This window comes from Acomys minous (assembly GCF_964271855.1).
Source record: "Acomys minous genome assembly, chromosome: 3".
NCBI classification, from domain to species: Eukaryota; Metazoa; Chordata; class Mammalia; order Rodentia; family Muridae; genus Acomys; species Acomys minous.
In genome coordinates, this window is record NC_140485.1 from 83000965 (window position 1) to 83021528 (window position 20564).

The 20564-nt window shown below is 49.0% G+C and overlaps 2 protein-coding genes across 5 annotated transcripts in view; both read left to right on the plus strand.

Annotated features, from left to right (window-relative positions):
• HM13 (histocompatibility minor 13) overlaps positions 1–20564 on the plus strand; it is a 38228-nt gene that overhangs the window by 2686 nt on the left and 14978 nt on the right. For all 4 annotated transcript variants that reach the window (XM_084776038.1, XM_084776035.1, XM_084776036.1 and 1 more), the window contains exons 2-7: positions 4677–4775; positions 10286–10368; positions 15679–15767; positions 18400–18485; positions 18579–18704; positions 19554–19611. In XM_084776038.1, the coding sequence (XP_084632164.1) occupies positions 4677–4775; positions 10286–10368; positions 15679–15767; positions 18400–18485; positions 18579–18704; positions 19554–19611 (541 nt within the window). The remainder of the gene's footprint in view (positions 1–4676; positions 4776–10285; positions 10369–15678; positions 15768–18399; positions 18486–18578; positions 18705–19553; positions 19612–20564) is intronic.
• MCTS2 (MCTS family member 2) lies at positions 16491–17657 on the plus strand. Its single transcript, XM_084776080.1, has one exon. It carries the CDS (start codon positions 16967–16969, stop codon positions 17510–17512), a length of 546 nt encoding a protein of 181 aa, XP_084632206.1. The 5' UTR covers positions 16491–16966; the 3' UTR covers positions 17513–17657.

Sequence of the window (20564 nt, forward strand, 5' to 3'; positions counted from 1 at the left end):
AAAAAGAACTGAAAGTCTTTCTGCAATTAAGAGAATGCGTCAGGTGGGCCCCCTTCTAGACCAGGCCGCCATCCTTGGTGCAGATGCCTCTGAATACACACAAGTAGTGTTTTGTCCTGAGATACGAGCCAAATGACTCTTTTGTCCACCTTGCTCATTTGACAAGAGAAGACCCAGAAGCTTGGCACTTGCAACTGATACTCGACACCAAGGCCTACTGAGAAAGAGCACTCCAGGACAGTTCCCCTGGGGTCAGCAGCGTCCATAAAAGGCAGAACGTGTTGTGAAATCCTGGGCAAAAGGTGAAATGTGTAGGAGTATCAGAAGCCCGTGTCCCCCCCCCCCAAGGGGTCAATTCCTGCCAAGCAGGAGCTGCCTTGTACAGGCTCACTGGACTTTCACCTGTAGCAGAGAGGGATCTCTTAGCCACCAGGACTGGGCATCGGTTGTCAGGTCCTGGGCGAGGTGCCAGGGCTGCTGGGATAAGACACAGAATGTCCCATCAGCCAACTCGAGTGAATTCTGCTGTGTCTCCTGGAAGAGGCAGCAGGTGTCTTTGCACACGTGATTGAGAATTCAGCAGACTGAGGATCGTAAACAGTAAAAAAAAAAAAAAAGATAGCAAGAGTCCAGGAGAGGGACTCGGTGCTGTGACAGGATGCACAGGACCCTACAACCTTTCTGAGGAACAGACTCCAGAAAGTAACGTAACACCTAAAATGGGTAATTTGCCGCTCATGTGCAGCAGTCAAGTGGTTGCTGAAGCATAGAGGAAAGCCACCTCAGAACTGCTCCTTGGAAGTGACACACACCCAGCTACTTGTGCAACCTAGAGCTTTTTTGTTGTGACACTCCTGATCCAACCCAGGGCCTCACACATACTAAACATATGCTATCCCACCTGAATAGGCTATATCTCAGCCTGTGTTTTCTATGTGTATACGAATATATGCTTTTTGTATATACACACAGGTAAGTCTGTTACTATAAAGGGAGTTAGTTGTTCAGTACCTACTGCTCTGCACCCTGTTTTTCTTCAGCAGTGTAAATTAGTCATTTTCTATGTTGCAGCTGCCTCAGCCTTTTTGAAGTGAGGTAGCTCCCTGGTGCATGATGCAAAAGGCCATGGGCACATATGGACATCTCCCTCCCACCGTAGCTGCCCAACTTGGGACTTGTTTATCCATCCATAGAAAGTGTGTTTCTTTAGACATCCAACCGTATGGGTGCATCTGGAATGGTCCTTTTGGGGAAGTGGGGAGGGGGTTGGGTCTTGGTTTTGCTTTTGTCTTGATGGGGCTGGATCCTGCTGTGTTGCTCTGCCTGACTGTGCTCAGTCGGCAGCCCAGTGTGTCCTCTAACTCAGCACTCTTCCTGCCTCAACTTTCCCGGTGCTGAAACTGCAGGTGTGAGCAGGTGCCCAGGGTACCCGCAGTTTGTTCAGGGCACCAGTTCTGAAAGGGCGGAACTTGAACTTTCAGGAAATGCAGATCCAGAATCAGAAAATGAAGATGGGCCCTGAAGAATGTTTAGCAAGCCCTCCTGTTGATTCTGGTGCACACGCAAAAGTTGAGAGCCACTAATTTAGAGACCTCCGCAATTTGATTTAGTCTTTATCCACTACAAACCATGCTGAAATCAATATCCTTACACAAGGCAAGTTTCTTGAAATTGGTTTATTGAGTCAAACTCTGCCTTAATCTCGTCTTAGTGTCTACAAAAATGGCCTGCCCTAGAGGTTGTAGCCATTCACTGGCCCTGCAGGCAGGTGCAGGCGACAGAGAGTGTGCCCTGTCAGTAGGAAGGAGACACAAAATGGCCAGTGCAGTTGATGAAGCCAGCTTGGAGGGTGGGGGGCGACAGATGGGGAGAAGGTAAGCTCAGGGCATTGGCCAGGAGGGTGAGTGTGGGTGAGTGCAGGAGACCCCAGGGCCTCAGTCTGGATAGACAGTAGTAAAGTGGCCCAGGAATTCCAGGCTGTCTCTGGGGTGTGGTCAGGAATAAGTCCTTCTGGGGCTCTTGGCGATGCCAGTGGCCCAGAACTGGGCATTGGACTCCGTCTGTTGCTTTGGCTTCCACCCTGGTATCTGAATACCCAGGATGCTGAAAGCTAAATCTGTCTCAGCTGTTTGTGAAGCATTTTTCCCCATTAATTTTTTTCATTGCGTTTGGCTTAAAAAGCCAAATCAAATTGGTAGTGAATCTTAATAAGTTGTAGTATTTTTTTGTAACTACAAAGATGTTCAGCCTGGCAGTGGTGACACACGCCTTTGATCCCAGCACTCAGGAGACAGCGAGAAGCAGATAAATCTCTTGAATTTGAGGCCAGACTAGCCTACAGAGGGAGTTCCAGGATAGTCAGGGCTTCCCAGAGACACCCTGTTTCTAAAAACAAACAAAGAAGGAACTGTTCTAGCCGGCCGTGGTGGCGCACGCCTTTAATCCCAGCCCTCGGGAGGCCGAGGCAGGTGGATCACTGTGAGTTCGAGGCCAGCCTGATCTACAAAGAGAGTCCAGGACAGCCAAGGCTACACAGAGAAACCCTGTCTCGAAAAAACAAAACAACAAAAGAAAAGGAATTGTTCTTTTCTTCAGGATTCTGAGTCTTTGGAAGACCACAAGCCTTCTTAGCGTGACCATCAGTCTTCAAGCAGAACTCTGCAGAGAGGAAGGTAGAGGTCGCTAGTCAGGAGCAGCACGGCCACCACCTTGGCCTGGGCTTGATCCCTGGCTTGCTTATTCACTGTCTGTTTTACACTAAGCAAGAATCTCGTGTGTTAAAAGTATTTGCTGGGTGGCACTTTCCATAAGAAAGAACTCTCCTTATTTAAATTTTTAAAAAGTCCCTGTTGGGGACAGGGGCTTTGCACAAAGCTCCTGGGACACTCCTGGCTCATAGAAAGGGCTTAGTAAATGCTCTCCTTCTGTTACTACCAGTCAGATCGCAAGGCTCCCACTCTGACTCAACACTGCAGCATGAGGTATTTATAACCGGCACCCACAGAGGAGACCAGATTCCTCTGTTTGGTGAAGCATCTGTCCAACCTTGGTTTGTCATCGAATAACATGAAGCCTCTTCCTGCCCTGGGACGGGGCTGAACTGAAAGGCATTTGTGGAAATGAAGCCATAGCCCTGGTTTGCAGGGAAGCCACAAAGGCCTGAATGTGCTTTCGAGCTCCAGGCAGGCCTCTCTGTGCAGTCTGCCTGAGAACTGGCCCCCTGTGTACACAGAGCAAATGCCCCCACACAGATGGCCTTTATTGGGCCTCTGTTGCATTCCAGACCCTGTGTCTGGCTCTCAAGGCTTTAAAAGGCATCTGTTGTAACCACCTGTGGCACTTGCTTCCCTGCAGAAAGTGTTGGCTTACCCGCATATGTAGTGATAGAAATAGCAGATAGGCTTGAAGAATGACTTGCGGCTCTATGCTGAGTACTTCCACTGCAGGCACTGGAGCCCTGGTGTTGCAGGCAAGGGCAGTGAAGGCTCTGAGAGAGAGTCACCATCAAAATGCAGCTAGGAGGCTGCTGGGCCTCCTGGCCTTAGGACAGAACCATTTGGCGTTCATACCACGTTATCAGCACATGTATCCACACAGCATTGTACCAGTCTATTTAAGCTGTCAAGACTATAGCCCACTTGCCTGGGGATTCACTAGGGGGCGCTGTATAGCTGATTATGTACCCACACTGCTGCTATACAGGAAATGTATTCAAGGTGTGGAGGAGGTACACAGAGGCAAGGTCCTGCCCAGGTGTCACTGCACTGCTGACAAGAACAGAACAGAAGCCACGAGCTGGCAGGAAAGGTCCTCCCTATTGAGAGTGCCCATGTTTCCCCCATCCTGGTAAACTATGGGGAGATTCATAGGGCGATGGTTGCCTTTTAGCCTTGACAGCTTCCCGGCCCTGCGGGTGGGCGTGGGGCACATGTTCACTTCACAGGGTGACGGTTTGACTTTTTCCCCATGCTCTGTATGTGTCCTAGTCTCCACTCAGCCTCTTAGCGGGCGCACGCGCGCGCACATACACACACACACACACACACACACACATCACTCTGAGCTAAGTAAAGCCAAAGATTGTCACTGTTTTCAACAGAGGAGTAAATGGAGACTGAGCCACACATATCTGTAGGGATTCCCAGTCTCACTAATGTAGGCCAGGCTGGCCTTGAATTCACAGAGAATCAATCATCTGCCTCCGCTTTGCCTCTGCCTCCGCCTCGCCTCTGCCTCCTGAGTGCTAGGTGTACCACCAGCCCTGTGTTGAAAGTTCTTTAGTGTAAATGTAAACTAAAATTGTACTACTACTAGACTTTGACTTAAATTCTATAAAACTGATTTAATCCTTATGCTACACTATTACTCCATTTTCATTTATTTTCCATATTTACAATTCTAAAATGTTTTTTGTCTTATTTTCAGTCCTTTTGTGTGTAAATATTTATCTTTTGTCAGCTCCTTATTGGTGCCATATTTTTGCTAACTATAACATCTGTCATTATAAACCTCTGTGGTGGAGGGAATAACATTAGCAAAAGCCTTGAGATGGGGATTGTGGGGCCCCTTGAGACACCAGAGTGAACCAGCATGAAGGGAGACAGGGACTGCTGAAGCCTTGTGTTCCAGCAGTGCACGGCCATGGTGGCTCAGCTGCACCCTTCCTCTCTCTCTAGAGCTCTTCAGACATGCCAGAAACCATCACCAGCCGGGACGCCGCCCGCTTCCCCATCATCGCCAGCTGCACTCTCTTGGGACTCTACCTCTTTTTCAAAGTAAGTCTTTTGCTGCCTAGATGACTTTATTGAATGCATGGTCATTTATAGAGAACAGCAGAGATAACAAACAATCCAGACAGAAGTCCCCAACCACACCTGGCTTTTGCTCTTTCCCCCCAGCCAGCCCTTTGTGGTCTTGTTCTACAACCATGGCCGTATTTGGGTGGGTTGGTTGCCTGTATCAGCAGAGTCAAGTTGCCCAGTTGTTTCAGGTGCCATCAGGGTGTTTGGGTGTGCCCAGTGTTAGGGTTCACAGCATTGCGTTCTGTTCCCTTGCGTTTGTGCTGGAGTGTAGATTTTTATTGCAGGCATACCTCTACCATAATAATCGCTTTTTTGTTTTTTGTTTTTGTTTTTTGTTTTGTTGTTGAGGTTTATTTTCCCAATAAAAGTTAAACAGGCTAAGTGTTGAAATCTTGGAAAATGGGGTTGGAGAGATGGCTCAGAGGTTAAGAGCACTGACTGCTCTTCCAGAGGTCCTGAGTTCAATTCCCAGCAACCACAAGGTGGCTCCCAACCATCTATAATGGGATCTGATGCCCTCTTCTGTGTGCATGAAAAGCAGAGCACTCATATATATAAAATAGATAAATCTTTTAAAAAGAAAGAAAATGTGGAAGACACAGAAAAGTAAAAAGGAAGAAACAGCAGCCATTCAAAACCCAACTTCCAGATAGACTGCCCGCTCCCCTTCAGAGGTGTGTCTGCCATGGTCCTCCCTGGGCGTGCTCTCTCCATAGCTGTGGCCACACGTGACGCCCATCTGTAGCTGCCCGCTGGAAATGTCGTGAACACTTTCTCATGTAGCTAAATGCTCCTTAAACCTGTTCTGCTTCATGTACAGCTTTCCGAGTGTGAAAGTAATGTACATGAGCCACTTAACATTGCTCAGAGGAGTCTGGTGAGAGATCCCATGACAGGGTAGTCTCTGTCACCAACTAATGTGGCACCCTTTCAGGTTTTTGGTAAGCATACCTTAGTATCAGAAGGAAAATAATAAACTCTTGATATATCACAAGCTCTTTTTTTATATTTGTTGAAAATTAGTCAAGAGTAGCTTTAATTTGCAATTGCAAAGTACTTTTAAATGATTTTCCCCCCAAGGGTGGGAGTGTAGCTCAGTCATAAAATGCTTACCTAGTTGCCTGTCGTGTACGAGGCCTTGGATTATGTGTGTGTTCTTCAACCTAAGGAAAGGTAAAGCAAGCTGAGCCCTCTCCTGCAGTTTCTTGAGACTCTGTAATGACAGAGCTGGTTGTGTTAGGTGTTTGAGGAGTTAGAAGGGTTTATTTGGGCTGGTTGGTTGCCTGTATCAGCACAGTCAAATTGCCCAGTTGTTTGCAGGTGCCATCAGGGTGTTTAGGTGTGCCCAGTGTTAGGGTATCACAGCATTGCTGCTATGAATATGTTCACTCCACACTGGCACAGAAGGCTTCGGTGCCCAGATATATCTTCCTTGAGTATTTGCCGTAAGGTTCCAGGTCAAGGGCTGGAGAGATGGCTCAGAGGTTAAGAGCACTGACTGCTCTTCAAAAGGTCATGAGTTCAATTCCCAGCAACCACATGTTGGCTCACAACCACCTATAATGAGATTTGTATACATAATAAATAAATAAATCTTTAAAAAAAAAAAAAAGATTCCAGGTCAAACAGGGTCTCCATTGCAATTGGACAGACAATGCCAAATTCCTTTGTGGAAGTGGTAGTGGTGGCAGGAGTGGGGCTGCTGAGAGCCAAGGCTTTCTGCGTGCCAAGCACATTTTTGTGCCTCTGAGCTGCACCCTCACCCTGTACCGGACTGCACTGTTTTACCTTCCCGCTGTCTTCCTCCCCTGCACCAGCCATCACCAAAACTTAATTTTACCAGTATGAGTCAGGGAAAAGCCCAACTTTTAATACCTGTTTCATGGTTTTAAATTTTTATTTTGTTTAGTGTATATGAATGTTTTGCCTGCATGTATGTGTGTGTGCCACATGCATGCCTGGTTCCTGAGGAGGTGGTGAGCCTTCATGTGGGCATGAGAATCGAACCCTTGTCCTTTGCAAGAACAACAAGTGCTCCTAATCACTGAGCCAACTTTCCAGCCCACTTTTTAAAACATTTAATTTACTTTGGTGGGTTATATATGCTATGTCATATGTGCTAAGGCATGAAGAACACTTGCAGGGGTTGGTTCTTTCTATCCACTTGCTGCTGAATTTCAGGACTCAAACTCGGGTCTTCAGGCTTGACAGTAAGCTCCACTGCTCATGGAGCCATCCCAGGAGCCCTGCCTCAGTTCTGACATGAATATTCGTTCCTGGTTTCAGAATACCCCACAAGCAAATACACCACACTTGACTGATTGGATCTCTCTCCCTCTCTTTAAGCAGAATGGCACTGATTTTTACTCTTAAAACCTCAGGATATATTCCTGGTTATTCTTGAGTGTTCTCTGGTTTTGAGTTCTGGTTTTCCTTTGTTTCCTGGACCTCAGATGAAAACTGTACCTATCAAAGGCCTTGATTTAGAGCCCGCTCTGCTCAAAGCCCTGGCTTTTTGTTTCTCCCTTTGCCCCTAATGCTCACTTCCATTTTCCACCTTCATTTCCCTCTCTCCCAGAAGCCCTTGCTCTACAGTCCCCCTGGTTTATCTGTGTGATCGGAGTTGACCTGTCAGGTGGCAGTATGAAGTGGGCTCTCTCGGCTCCCCCCCCAGTCCCACGTTGTCATCCACTGTCCTGCCGTGACTGCTGCCTCTGTCTAGGCTGCAGCCATGTCTCCAGTCTCTTGCACTGAGGACACATCTAGCCTCTTGCCTCCAGACCTTCTCACATTTTTAAAAATATTTAGTTTAGTTCTTAATTCATTTAATGTTTAATTCTTCACTTAGGCCAGTTGCTGCCCCCTTCCCCCCAAGGATTTCTAAGATCAAAAGGTGTGAGCTTGTCTAAGGTTTTGCATTGCTTAGTCTGTTCTCTCTGGGCAGGTGGGCCCAGCACAAGCTCTTCCCGTGTCCCTAGAGTGTCCCTTGTGGAACAGTGTGGCCACCACGCCCCATTGGAACTCTAGCCATATGGTTCTGTGGTTTGTGTGACAAGAAAAGGCCACCTTGGTGGCATTTATTCAGCTCCCTTTCCTTCCTGCTTTCTAGCTTCCTGTCCTCAGGCTCTAAGTCGCCTAGGTGACTAGGTGCCACCAGTGTAATAAGACTGCTCTCTGCGGTGACTTCCTTCTTCTGTGTCCTCATAACTGTGACTTGACAGCATCCAGAGATGCCAATGAAATCCCTTCCATCTTCGCTTGTGTATTCCATCCTAACCCCAGAATGCCTGTGGGTCTCCCTGTCTCCTCTCCCTGCAGCTCCCACAAGTACAAGTCCTTTCTTCTCATGGTCCTTTCTGGGGGGCCTCCCATCTTTCTTTGGCCACCAGTTATCTTGTAAATGAGAAGTGAGTTCCCATTACCTGACATGGCTTGCTGGCTAGTCAGTCATTCTGAATTTAGGTCTTGTGCTAGTCACTGAGCAGTAATACACCAGATTGTGAAGCGTGGAACCAGACCGTGGTAAGCTCCTCCTGCCAGAGCCCATAGGACATAGTGTATACACACACACACACACACACACACACACACACACACACACACACACACACACACACACACACAACACACACACACACACACACACACACACACACACACACACACACACACACACACACACACACACCCTGCTCAGCCAGGAACAGCGGGAGTCCTTTTGCCCTGCCCCTTTTCTCTGCCCTCTGAGTATCCAGCGCCTCTGCACATCTGCTGGTCCAGGACAGACTGGACTCTGCTTCTCCTCAGCTCCCCTCTAGTCTAGGGCACAGCGCTCTCTGCTGGCTTATGCAGCACCTCTTCTCCCTGGGCACTCTGCCTCCACTCTTGCTATGTATGCACAGCAGCAGTAGGGTCCCCTCGGGCCTGGAAATCATGCCACTACCCTGCCTGCGACCTTCAGTTGTGCTTGGAGAATCTGAACTCTGTCATGGTACTGCAGAGCCTGGCACCCTTTGGCTCCCAGTGTCCTTTGAGATTCTTTCTTTCCCATCAGCGTGTGAACCCTGACGATGCCTTATTCCTCTAGTTGTGGCACAGTGCCCTGCATACAGTAGACAGGAAGTGCAGCCAAATTGCCGGCTGGGGGTCATTCACTTTCCTGCGCAAAACTGCTCAGTGCTGAAAGCTGATGAAAGAAGAGTTGGGGTGGCTTAGGTAAGGGGAAAAGAGAGACATCTCAGCAGCCCAAGAGCACACACCCAGGCTGCCTGGGAGTGAGGCTGCCACATGTGAATCACACCCAGTGTGTGGCAGGACAGTGATTTACAGCCTCCATTGGGAGGGCCTACAAAGCCTTCCCACTCATGGGAACAGCATGCAAACAAAGGGAAACAGTGGCAAGGCTTGAAGTGGGAGAGTGATATGATGTTTCACCAGGTAACTCAAGTCTTACTCAAGCAGTGTGGTCTACATACATCACAAGAAAAGCACATCCCGGGCTGGAGAGATGGCTCAGAGGTTAAGGGTACTGACTGCTCTTCCAAAGGTCATGAGTTCAATTCCCAGCAACCACATATTGGCTTACAACCATCTATAATGAGATCTATATAGACAATAAATAAATAAATTTAAAAAAAGAAAGAAAGAAAAGCACATCCCTTCCTCCCACTTAAGAGAACATGGTGGTCAGTGTAGTAGAGGCTGCAGCAGCACAGGTCAATTCAGTACAGCCTTCCCAGGTTCCAGCTAGCTTGGGAGCACTGTGCCAGAAGATTTCTGTTTCCCTGCAGATGGTAAGGCAAGGACGTAGCAGTTAGGGCCTGGTACCCCACCTCCCGGCTGCCATCACAGGCTCAGGGCAGCAGTCCCCAGAAGGCCTGGTACCCCACCTCCCGGCTGCCATCACAGGCTCAGGGCAGCAGTGCCCGGAAGGCCTGGTACCCCACCTCCCGGCTGCCATCACAGGCTCGGGGCAGCAGTGCCCGGAAGGCCTGGTACCCCACCTCCCGGCTGCCATCACAGGCTCGGGGCGGCCATGCCGGAAGGGCTGGTGTGACGAGTGCAGCAGGAGAACTTTGAGATCTTGGAACAAGCATGCTCGGGGCCTAGTGGCCACTTTGAAAGGGCTCCCGGATTTTTGAGCGGGAAGAAGGAACCACTGAAGAATGAATTCTGTGGGTCTGACACTGCTCTTGGGTTTGATTTCAGCTAGGACTGCCATCAAAGACCCTGGGCACATAATTGCCCTTCTTTCTCTAGGTGGTAAAATCACATGTAAGCATCTAGGCACCATTGTGGGTGCAGAGCCTCTGGGTGGGACCTGAGGTACTGCCCTCCCCACAGCTGTGAAATGGAAGTCCTGGTGTCTGAGAGCCTTCCTGACTATCCCCCGACAGCACAGGGGTAGGATGTGCCCAAGCCGTGCAGTATTCCTCGTGACTTCTGGCAACCCTGACTTGTTTCTTTTTATGTTTCCTTTTCAGATCTTCTCCCAGGAGTACATCAACCTCTTGCTGTCCATGTATTTCTTCGTGCTGGGGATCCTGGCCCTGTCCCACACCATCAGGTCAGAAGGCATCTCTCATCTCAAAGGCATCTCAAAGGCAGCCTTTGAAGCTACCTTCTCAGGAGCCAGTACAGGGTCTTGAATGGGAACATGATCTTTTGTGTCTTTCAGAGCTGGGTATAAATCCTGGCTATAAAATCCCTTGTGTCACACTGTACATGGTCTGGGATAGAACCTGGGCCAGTCTCCCTATAGGGACTTAGAAGCCTAGCCAAGTTACGGTGGCCACCACATAGGAGTATCAGAGTCATCACAAAGCAGAGAAGTGTCACATTAGTGTCCCTTGCCCAGGATTAGACGCAACTGTCCATGGGACGCACTCCTAACAGCGGAGGGTTGGCAGTGCAGGCTCTGAACTTGACCACCTGTCCTTAAGTCCAGCCTCTACACTCCAAGTTAATCTCCCTGACTTCAGTCTCCTTATGGGTGTGTTTAAAAAAACAAAACAAAACAAAGTAGTGCCTTTCGTGTAAAAGACATCTTACAGTCAATAGGAACCACGGTCACCTTTGTTAGGACTGTTGTGATTGCCTTGCTAGACACCCTTGACTGGCCAGCTCTTGTTGCTGACCCTGGGTCACAGTTAGAGAAGCTGAAGTTAGTGAGACTAAAACATTCGCTAGGATCACACGGCTGGTAAACAGCAAGCCCAAACACAGACCACTCTGCTCAGACCCGTTGCTCACATCAGGGCATCAGGCATGAATGATTTTGGACAGTGTCATCGGAACTTCAAACTGCAGAGCTAGCTTGTACACTTAGAATCACTTGGCATCCTTTCTCATTCACTGAGAGTCTCATCCCCAATATGGACAACAGAGACAGCCCAGTGCCATTGTGTCCGCCTGTTTGCAGTAGTCGACAGACAGGCTGCGAACTAGCCAGGAAAAGTTGCCCAAAGAAAGGAATTCAGCTTGAACTCAGGTTTGAAAGGTAGGAAGCCTGGAAGAGGTGTAAGGACAGAGGTACCAGGCCAGGAGCTAGACGGCCTCTGCACAGCCACAGGCCAGTGTCAGGCTCTTCCAGAGTGTTCAGATCTAGGCAGAGCAGAATCTGCCCCAAAGACAGTGGTGGGCACAGAATGTAGCACAGAACATTGTGGCTGCTTCCTCTAGGCACTGGCAGGGTGGAGGCCGTCACGGTGCAGACTCAAAAGGCAGCCTTGGCCTCTCCCAGTATCATTTTCCCCTGTAGACAGAGAGCATACAGAATCCTATAACAGCCAGGAAATATCGAATGGGCTGCTGTCTGCAGCACACCTTGAACCTTGCCAGGCACACAGCGAGCTCAGGACTGGCCTAGCGTTACATAGCGGGGACTTTGGCTATAGGCTTTTTACTAACCCAGCACCATCTTCACCTGCAAAATCTTGTACTTACTGTGTTGAGAGTACTGTGGTGCTTCTCAGAGAATGCGGGCAACCTGGACCTGGCAAGCAAGAATAACAGCAGGTCTAACACTCCTGGGGTGTCGTCACTTTGAAACTTAGGGTTTCCTTCTTTTCCATGCTGATGAGGATGCCTCCGAGTCTATCTAGTCCCATCCAAGTGGCTACAGGTTCGAGACCTCCCAGTTCTTCCTGTAGCCTAGCTTTACCACATGGTGAGAATGAGCTCTAAAAGGAACATTTCCATCATATGCTTGAGAACTGGTTATTTCACAGTATCTCAGCATCCCTGGATCTAACTGCCCACAGATGTTTGTGTCCCACATGTCTCAGGTTAACCAGCTGCATCTCTACCATCTAGCCAATTCATAAATGCTGCTGGTAGATATCATCAGCAGAAAATAAAGCCAGCAGCGCCTGGGACTACAGCTTAGTGGTAGCACTTGCCCTGGGTTTCATCCTAGCACCACAAACAAGCAGAAGTCAGCAGTGAGCTACATGGGAAGCCAGGTGGTACAACATGCCTTTCATCCCAGCAGAGAAGGCAAATCTCTGAGCGCAAGGCCAGCCTGTTGTACATTGTTCCATACCGACCAAGGCTATACTGTGAGACTCTGTCTCAAAAAAGAGACAGGTGGAGGCTTAGTGTGTCAGCTCAGGCCTCTGGGATGCAGAGGCGGGAGAAGCAGGAGCTCAAGGCCATCCTCGGCTATACAGCTAGAAACAGCAAATAAACAGTGCATAGTAAAATTTGTTAGCTAGAAACTAGTTTGGTAGGTTGAATATTTGCATGTTAAACTCATGGCCTTCTACATTCCTAGGCAGTCTCTTCTACCTAGCTACAGCCCGGCCCTGAGTTTGTTTTTTTGGATGTTTTGTTTTGTTTTGTGCTCTCCCTCTCCCTCTCTCTCTGCATTAGGAATTGAACCAAGGGCCTCCCATATGCTAGTCATGTGTTCTAGCGCTGAGCCACATCACCAGCCATGAATCATTTTCTTATTAAAATCCAGAGCTCTAGTAATCTGCTGTGACACCCATGTAGAGGGCCAGGAACTTGGGAGACTAGCTCATGAGAAAGAACTAAAACCAACAAAAAGCAATATTGTTATGGGAGGGGGTGGTATTTTTGAGTGTTGATCTAAAAATTAAACTGACTCTTACTCGCTGGAGTTGTGTTTTCTGGAGTCCTTTGGTTAAGAAAACTGCAGTGTTAAGAGTTTCCATGAGCTGCTGGTAGCCACAAGTCAGACCCTTCCTCTGGATTTGTACTCTAAGGTCTGAAGGTGTGAGACAAGGAAGTTGAGGTTCAAAAGAGTTGTTATGGCTGCCAGTACTCACAGCTGATAAAAGCAGAGGGACTTGATCCCATGTCTGTCTGGTCCCAGTGCTAGAATTCTTTATTGCTTTGACAGACGTTAAGGAGAAAGGAGAAGTTGGAGAGAGCAGGCCCACCTCTCCACACCCCCCTCTAAAGTGCCATCGCATGCCCACCTCAGCCCTCTCAGAACAGACCGCAGCTCGCAGTACTGGAGCTGGAGGGGGGGGGGTGGTCACATCCTGCCTTCACCTGCTACAATCACCAAAACCCCAGCCCAGCCAGATTCCACACATTCTGCCAAGGCAGCCTTGGACTATTTTTATCACCTGTGGCTCGGCTCCTGCCTTACTCAAGTGGCCCACAGAGAGAAAGCCCCAGTCTTCACCTCCAGAGAACAAGGGCACATCACCAGTTTCATTAACCCTCACCATTTCCCCCTGGAGAGGATGTTTCTCAGCAAGCAGCAGTGGAGTTTTAAGTGTCTTATGAGCTGTGGAGGGTCATAATAACATTCTGCCCATGGTAAAAGTACATTCAGCACTGTGCCTGGCATAGGGAGAAGAGATGAGGCAGGGCCCCGCCCCTCAAGTTCACAGACTCACACCAGTTGCATCACAGGAGTCATCCTTTGTGATGTGTTATTCAGACAGACTTTTCTCAGTGTTTGCCTGTAATCCCAACTGTTTAGACGGATGAGACAAGGAGGATCGAAAATTGGAGGCTAGCCTAGGCAACTTAGAATTTATCTCGCAGTGATTAAGGGCTGGCTGTGTAGTTCCCTGGTGTAGCACGCAGGCAGAAATCAGTCCAGACATTTAACACTTCAGTGGAAGCTGCAGCCAGACTCACAGAATACCAGACATCATTAGCCTAATTCTCTCAATAGCCCTCGAGAGGATCAGACTTGGATTGATCCTAGAGTTCCAGCACTCAAGAGGCAAAGGAGGAGGAGTGCTGCAAGCTTGAGGCTGAACCCATCTTAGAATGAACAATAATCCTTTGAGAAAGGCATTCTAATGTTCACATATGGCAAGAGCCGCAAGGAGCAGTTGAGTGACTTCCCCAAGATCACACCTCTAAGAGGGGCAGAGATAGGACTTGAACCTCCGGTGTCCTCTGCTGCCTAAGATGCAGAATGGCTTGGGGTGTGGCAGTGTACACTTTTAATCCCAGCACTTGGGAGGCAGAGGCAGGTGGACTGCTGTAAGTTCGAGGCCAGCCTGGTCTACAAAGTGAGTCCAAGACAGCCAAGGCTACACAGAGAGACCCTGTCTCAAGGAAAGAGGAAAAGAAGAAAAAAAGAAAGAAAAAAAACACATAATGTCAGGCTCCTAAGAGGCTAGGCCAGGTACGAGCTTCAGCTCCTCACTTGCTTTCTGCCTCTGCCTTATCTGCACATGCACTGTGGCTTCACCCTCCCCGTAAAAGAGATTCAGCAAACTGAGCCCCCAGCCTTGGCCATCCTGGCTGCCTCTGCCTTCCATCTCATCAGAGATCTTCCGTGGATGCCCACTCCAGATTCCAGCCCTGTGCCTGCCACTTCTCTGCCTATGATGCCATCTTGTCATCAACTACTTCACACAGTCTAAGGCTGCAAAGGATCAGTTGTTTGACAAGTAGAGAAACTGAGGCCCAGAGATAGTTCTTAAATTCATAGTCACCAAGCCACCAGAATTTTAAAATTTTTTTTAATTTTTTTAAGAAGGCCTCTCTTATCCATTGTGATCTAGATGTTTCCAGCCTGCCTTGCTTTACTTTTTAGTTGGGAAACCATACTGGGATGTCTTCTTAAACATCCCTGCCACAGGCCAGCACTGAGCTGGGGGCATCCTTCCTGCTTTATTTCATCTTCACACACCTCTTTTGAGACAGGCAATAAGCTTCTCACACAGGTAAGGAAACCAGAGCCCAGGGAGACTGCCACTGCTGTGGTCCCTACAGGACTGCACTACTGCCACACCAACAACCAAGAAGTCTTGGTTTGCTTAGTCTGGCTCTAACATAGTCTATGAAAGAACATCTCTGTTCCCTGCCTGGCCAGGATATGGAGCATTCTGGGTAACAACAGTTTCAAAGTTAGACTTGTCTTGAGTAACAGTAGGCATGAAAATGAGGGTGTCCCTACCCAGGAGGCTGTGATTCGTCTACCTGGTAGGTTTCAACTACATTTGTAAAAGCCCAGTTTTGTCACCAGATCAATAGCATGGGACTTGATGGAGTCTGGGAGGACATTTTTTGATAAAAGACTGATAGATACAGAAAGCACATTGGCTAGACTTGGAAATTCTGACTCTTTGCGCCCCTCCCCCCAACTTTTCATACCAAGTCTTCTTGGGTCCACTTTGCCAAAAGCAAAACAAGTCACTAGGAGTTCAGAAACTTCAGTTTGAATCTCAGCTCAGATCCTGGTTTCCTGTGCGATGCTGGCAAGTTACCCTGTTAATTGACTACAAATCTATAGAAAAAGGGACAGAAACAGGTGCCTACCAGGGCCCATGAGAAGGGATCTGGGGGTAGCAGCCGCAGGTAGGTAGGTATTGGTGGGAACTGTTGGAGCTGTGGTGTCTGTGGGGCTGTTTGCCGACTGCTTTGTCTTTCTTTCCAGCCCCTTCATGAATAAGTTTTTTCCAGCCAACTTCCCCAATCGACAGTATCAGCTGCTCTTCACACAGGGCTCTGGGGAAAACAAGGAAGGTCAGTGCTGCCCCTTCCCCCTGGGCTGTTTTCCCCTCTTCTTTTTTCCTATACTGGGTTCTCCAAAGAAACTAGTAATAAAGGAGAAGCTCAAATCCTATGGCCCTGGTTCATATCCCGGCTCTGCCATTACCAAGACATGGGAATCTGGGTGATTCCATTATTTCTGAGCACTGGGTGTTTTTATTGGAAGTTTGTTACCCCATCTGTAAAATAAAAATTATATCCTGTACTTTTCCCGTTGGGGAGTAAATGATAAGCAGAAAGCATTCAGCACAGTGCCTGGCTCATAAAAGGCCTCAGTAAACGCTGTAACAGACAGTTGGTTCCTAGCGTGTCTGTTGAGTGATTGTTTCACCTAAGCTTTGAAAAAGAAAATTAGGAGGATGTGTTATCATAATGGATACAAGCACGGTGACAAGAGTTAACAATGGCGTGAGCCAAGCGGAAGATAATTCTCGTACATGAAATGAACAGCCTGTGGAACGGATTCCATTCTCTCCTGGTTGCCAAGCACATTCTGCCTTGTCCCCGGAAACGGCCATGTGATGCTTCGTCTCTGCCTCAAGTACATCTGTTCCAAATAAATGATTATTGGATTTTTTTTTCAAGGCTAAGCCTGTTTTTGTTTGTTTTTTTAACCGACCATAGAGCCTTCAGAGTTCCAATGTCTCACCTACCTCCAGCTCCGTAATATCACGGGACCCAGGGGTGGGGAGGTACAGAGTGACAACCACTGCGCAGCCGGAAGGAAGGCTGGAACATCCCTATTGGTGGGTTAGCTCCAAGGGGAGCTGGGAAATGAGCCCCCGGGGGGGGGGGCGGATGACGCACCTCGGCGCATGTCCAGTCCGCACCCGAAGTGACTGTCCATACCTAGACGTGGATACTCTGACGTATTTTCCGGTCTGAGCTCCGCCCGTTCTGCGATCGGAAGTCCGGAGAAGAGCCGGAAATCCGGAGAGGAGCCCGTGGGGCGACCACGTAGGGGTCAGAGCCAACGTGGGGGTCAGAAGAGCGGAAGTAATCAGATTTTGCACAGCCGTAAAGCGCAATCTGTCGGACCACCTTCCGGTTAGCGACAACGGCCGGCTGGGACGCCGGTGCCATCCTTCCTGTACACTACGCCTCGGTCGGACCTTCGGCGATCCACGGTTCGCCTCGGCTCTTCCTCGTTGGTGCGCCCTTTCGCCAAGATCATGTTCAAGAAATTTGACGAGAAGGATTGTGTGTCCAACTGCATCCAGCTGAAAACTTCTGTCATTAAGGGTATTAAGAGCCAGCTGACTGAACAGTTTCCAGGTATCGAGCCGTGGCTTAATCAAATCATGCCTAAGAAAGATCCCGTCAAAATAGTGAGATGCCATGAACACATGGAAATCCTTACGGTCAATGGAGAATTGCTGTTTTTCAGGCAGAGAAAAGGACCTTTTTATCCAACGCTAAGATTACTTCACAAATACCCGTTTATCCTGCCACGCCAGCAGGTCGACAAAGGAGCCATCAAATTTGTCCTCGGTGGTGCAAATATCATGTGTCCGGGTCTAACATCTCCGGGAGCGAAGCTCTACACTGCCGCAGAAGATACGATAGTGGCGGTCATGGCCGAAGGCAAAGAGCACGCCCTGTGCGTTGGTGTTATGAAGATGGCTGCAGCGGACATTGAGAAAGTCAACAAGGGGATCGGCATTGAGAATATCCATTATCTAAATGACGGGCTGTGGCACATGAAGACGTATAAGTGAGCCTTAGATGCAATACACTTGAGCCAAATATAAAGACTGTGTTGTATCTGTGTGTGTGTGTGTGTGTGTGTCTGTATGTGACATCATGAAGACAATGCCTCTGTGGTTATGATGAATAAATTCAACAGATGCCTTTAAAAACCGATATCGGGGTGTTGTAACCACAGGAGCGAGCAGAAATTGGGGAACGAACAGTGGCTTGCCGCACTGCCGAATCTGACAAAAGCGGCCGCGCCCTTTGGCCTGGGGAAGGCTCAAGCACCTCTCTGGGCTTCCTTATTAGGAAATTTGGAAGCGTCTACTGTGGGTCAGACGTCAGGGTCTCTACCAAAGTTCTCCCAAGAGCAGCCTTTGAGATTATCTTGTCTCTTTTCTCCATCTGTCTCTTTCCTCCTTCCTTTGCTTGTGAAGGGTTACCCGCAATCCCCTTGATTTCCTAAAAGTCTGAACTTGGTAGGAATAGCATTGACTGGGAACCCACTGTGTTCCAGGCACTGTGCTGAGGGCATTGTAAGAACAGCTGTACTTCTCACAACAGCCCTTGAGGAAGGCGCTGCTGACCTTTTACAGATAAGGAAACAAACTCTTAGGAGGCCGTGGCCCTCCCCAGGGACACCCAGCTTCGCTTGGCAGAGCTTATGTCTCCCAACACCCGCATTTCATCTGGCCCCAAGTCCTTCCTCTAGAATTACGAGGGTTGGGGATGGTCCCCGTAAGCTTTCTCCAGCCTGACGCCCCTGCCCGTCTGACAGACCAAGGCTGAGCCCATGGGCCTGTCCATGCCGACAGCCATGCCCTCTCCCATCCAGGGACTGACAGGTTGGGGTGGGGGCGCGGGGAGACCAGTCTTACTCCAGGGAGTGGACTTACCTGGCCTCTCTGCCCAGAGATCATCAACTATGAGTTTGACACCAAGGACCTGGTGTGCCTGGGCCTAAGCAGTGTCGTTGGTGTCTGGTACCTGCTGAGGAAGGTAAGTAAGTAGTCAGCCTGTACAGCAGGGGAGGTGGGGGTGACAGGGCAGGATGGGGCACAGAGAGCTAGTCTCACTACCACCTTTCTTCAGCACTGGATTGCCAACAACCTGTTTGGCCTGGCCTTCTCCCTTAATGGGGTAGAGCTCCTGCATCTGAACAACGTGAGCACTGGCTGCATCCTGCTTGGCGGACTCTTCATCTATGACATCTTCTGGGTGAGTCAGGCAGGGACATGATGTTCAACTCTGAGGATGCTCCTCTGCCTCCTGGCTTGCCTGCATCTTGGGTCCATGTGGCCTTCTGATGGGAGTGTGTGCCCCAGAGTAGGTCTATTTTAGTCCATCTATAAATCCAGAGGACCCTTACCAAGAGCCCAATGTCCCCAGTGCCTTCAGATCCCCCCAGGTGGTCCCTACAGGGGCACCACTTAATCCTGTGTGTCTAGGGCAATTGAGTTGAGACTTGGGGACATTTGGACAGGAGCAGTGAATGATGGGGAATGGCCCCATCTGACAACTGAGGTTAGCTGTGCTCTGGCTGCAGACTTTCTTAAGGCACTGCTAAGGGGTCTGAGCATTGCCTGACTGGAACATCCTTTCCCTGGCTCCAGAAGACCTCTTGTCTTTGAATGAATGCTGCCTAGGGTCTTTGTTTGCCTGTCTGTTTCTCTTTGGTTTTTCAAGACAAGGTTTCTCTGTGTGGTCCTGGCTGTCCTGGAACTTGCTCTGTAGACCACACTGACCTTAAACTCGGGCATCCACCTGCCTCTGCCTCCCAAGTACTAGTATTAAAGGCGTGTGCCATTTGTCCTTTGTCTCTCAAGAGGGATAGAAGCTTGAACAACAGGCTGCCTGGCTTGGGTCAGTTAGAATCTCTGTCAAACTCCTTCCATTTTCTTTTGCCCAGAACCACATGAGTGGCCACTTCAACTCAATGTCGGGTCACCTCTCCCAGTTCCCTGTTCGGCTCTCTGTAACACCTCAGGCAACACTGTATCTAGTAGGCTAGGGATAGCCTTTTCTTACCCACCCACCTCCCTTTAGACTCCTGTCTTCTCCTTCCAGGTGTTTGGCACCAATGTGATGGTGACTGTGGCCAAGTCCTTTGAGGCACCAATAAAATGTAAGTGAACCACCTCCCACAACCGTGCACCCTCTCTGCCCCCCCACCACTTCATCGTCTCTGGTGTGAGGACCTCTCTATTTCCTCCTCCTCGACTCCTCTGTATCTGTGTTCTTGAGCTCAGTCTCTCACAGACCCTGGCCTTTGTCCACTTGGCCATGACATGGTATGGCATGAGATGCGTAGGAATTGTATTAAACATAGAGGAGAGGTGCTTAGCAGTTTGATATTGTAGGGACTTCAGTGGCTTCCTAGAACTAGAGACCTCCACGTAACTGGGCTGGCCTTGTCACCTGACTACCAAGGTGCTCTCGTCAACCAACTCTCACCTTGGGTTTGTTTTTTAGAATGACCACTGCTGGGGGCTGGAGAGATGGCTCAGCGGTTAAGAGCACTGACTGCTCTTCCAGAGGTCATGAGTTCAATTCCCAGCAACCACATGGTGGCTCACAACCATCTATAATGTGATCTGATGTGTACTGTATACATAATAAATAAGTCTTAAAAAAAAAAAAAAGAAAGAAAGAAACTCTAGAATAACCACTGCTTATAAAAAGTATTAGAAAATCCAGCTGTGAGGCCCGGTGGTGGTGGCGCACACCTTTAATCCCAGCACTTGGGAGGCAGAGGCAGGCGGATCTCTGTGAGTTGGAGGCCAGCCTGGTCTACAAAGTGACTGACTCCAGGACAGTCAAGGCTACACAGAGAAACCCTGTCTCGGAAAAAAAAAAAGAAAAAAGAAAAAGAAACTCTGGCCAGGTTGCAGTGGCGCAGGCTTTTAATCCCAGCACTTAAGAAGCAGAGGCAGGCGGACCTCTGAGTTCAAGAATAGCCTGATCTACAGGACAAGTTCCAGGACAGCCAGGGCTACACAGAGAAACCCTGTCTCAACCTCCATTCCCCATGTAGATGGGCAGGAACTCAGATAACCAATGTCTTCAGGGAGAGTGTTT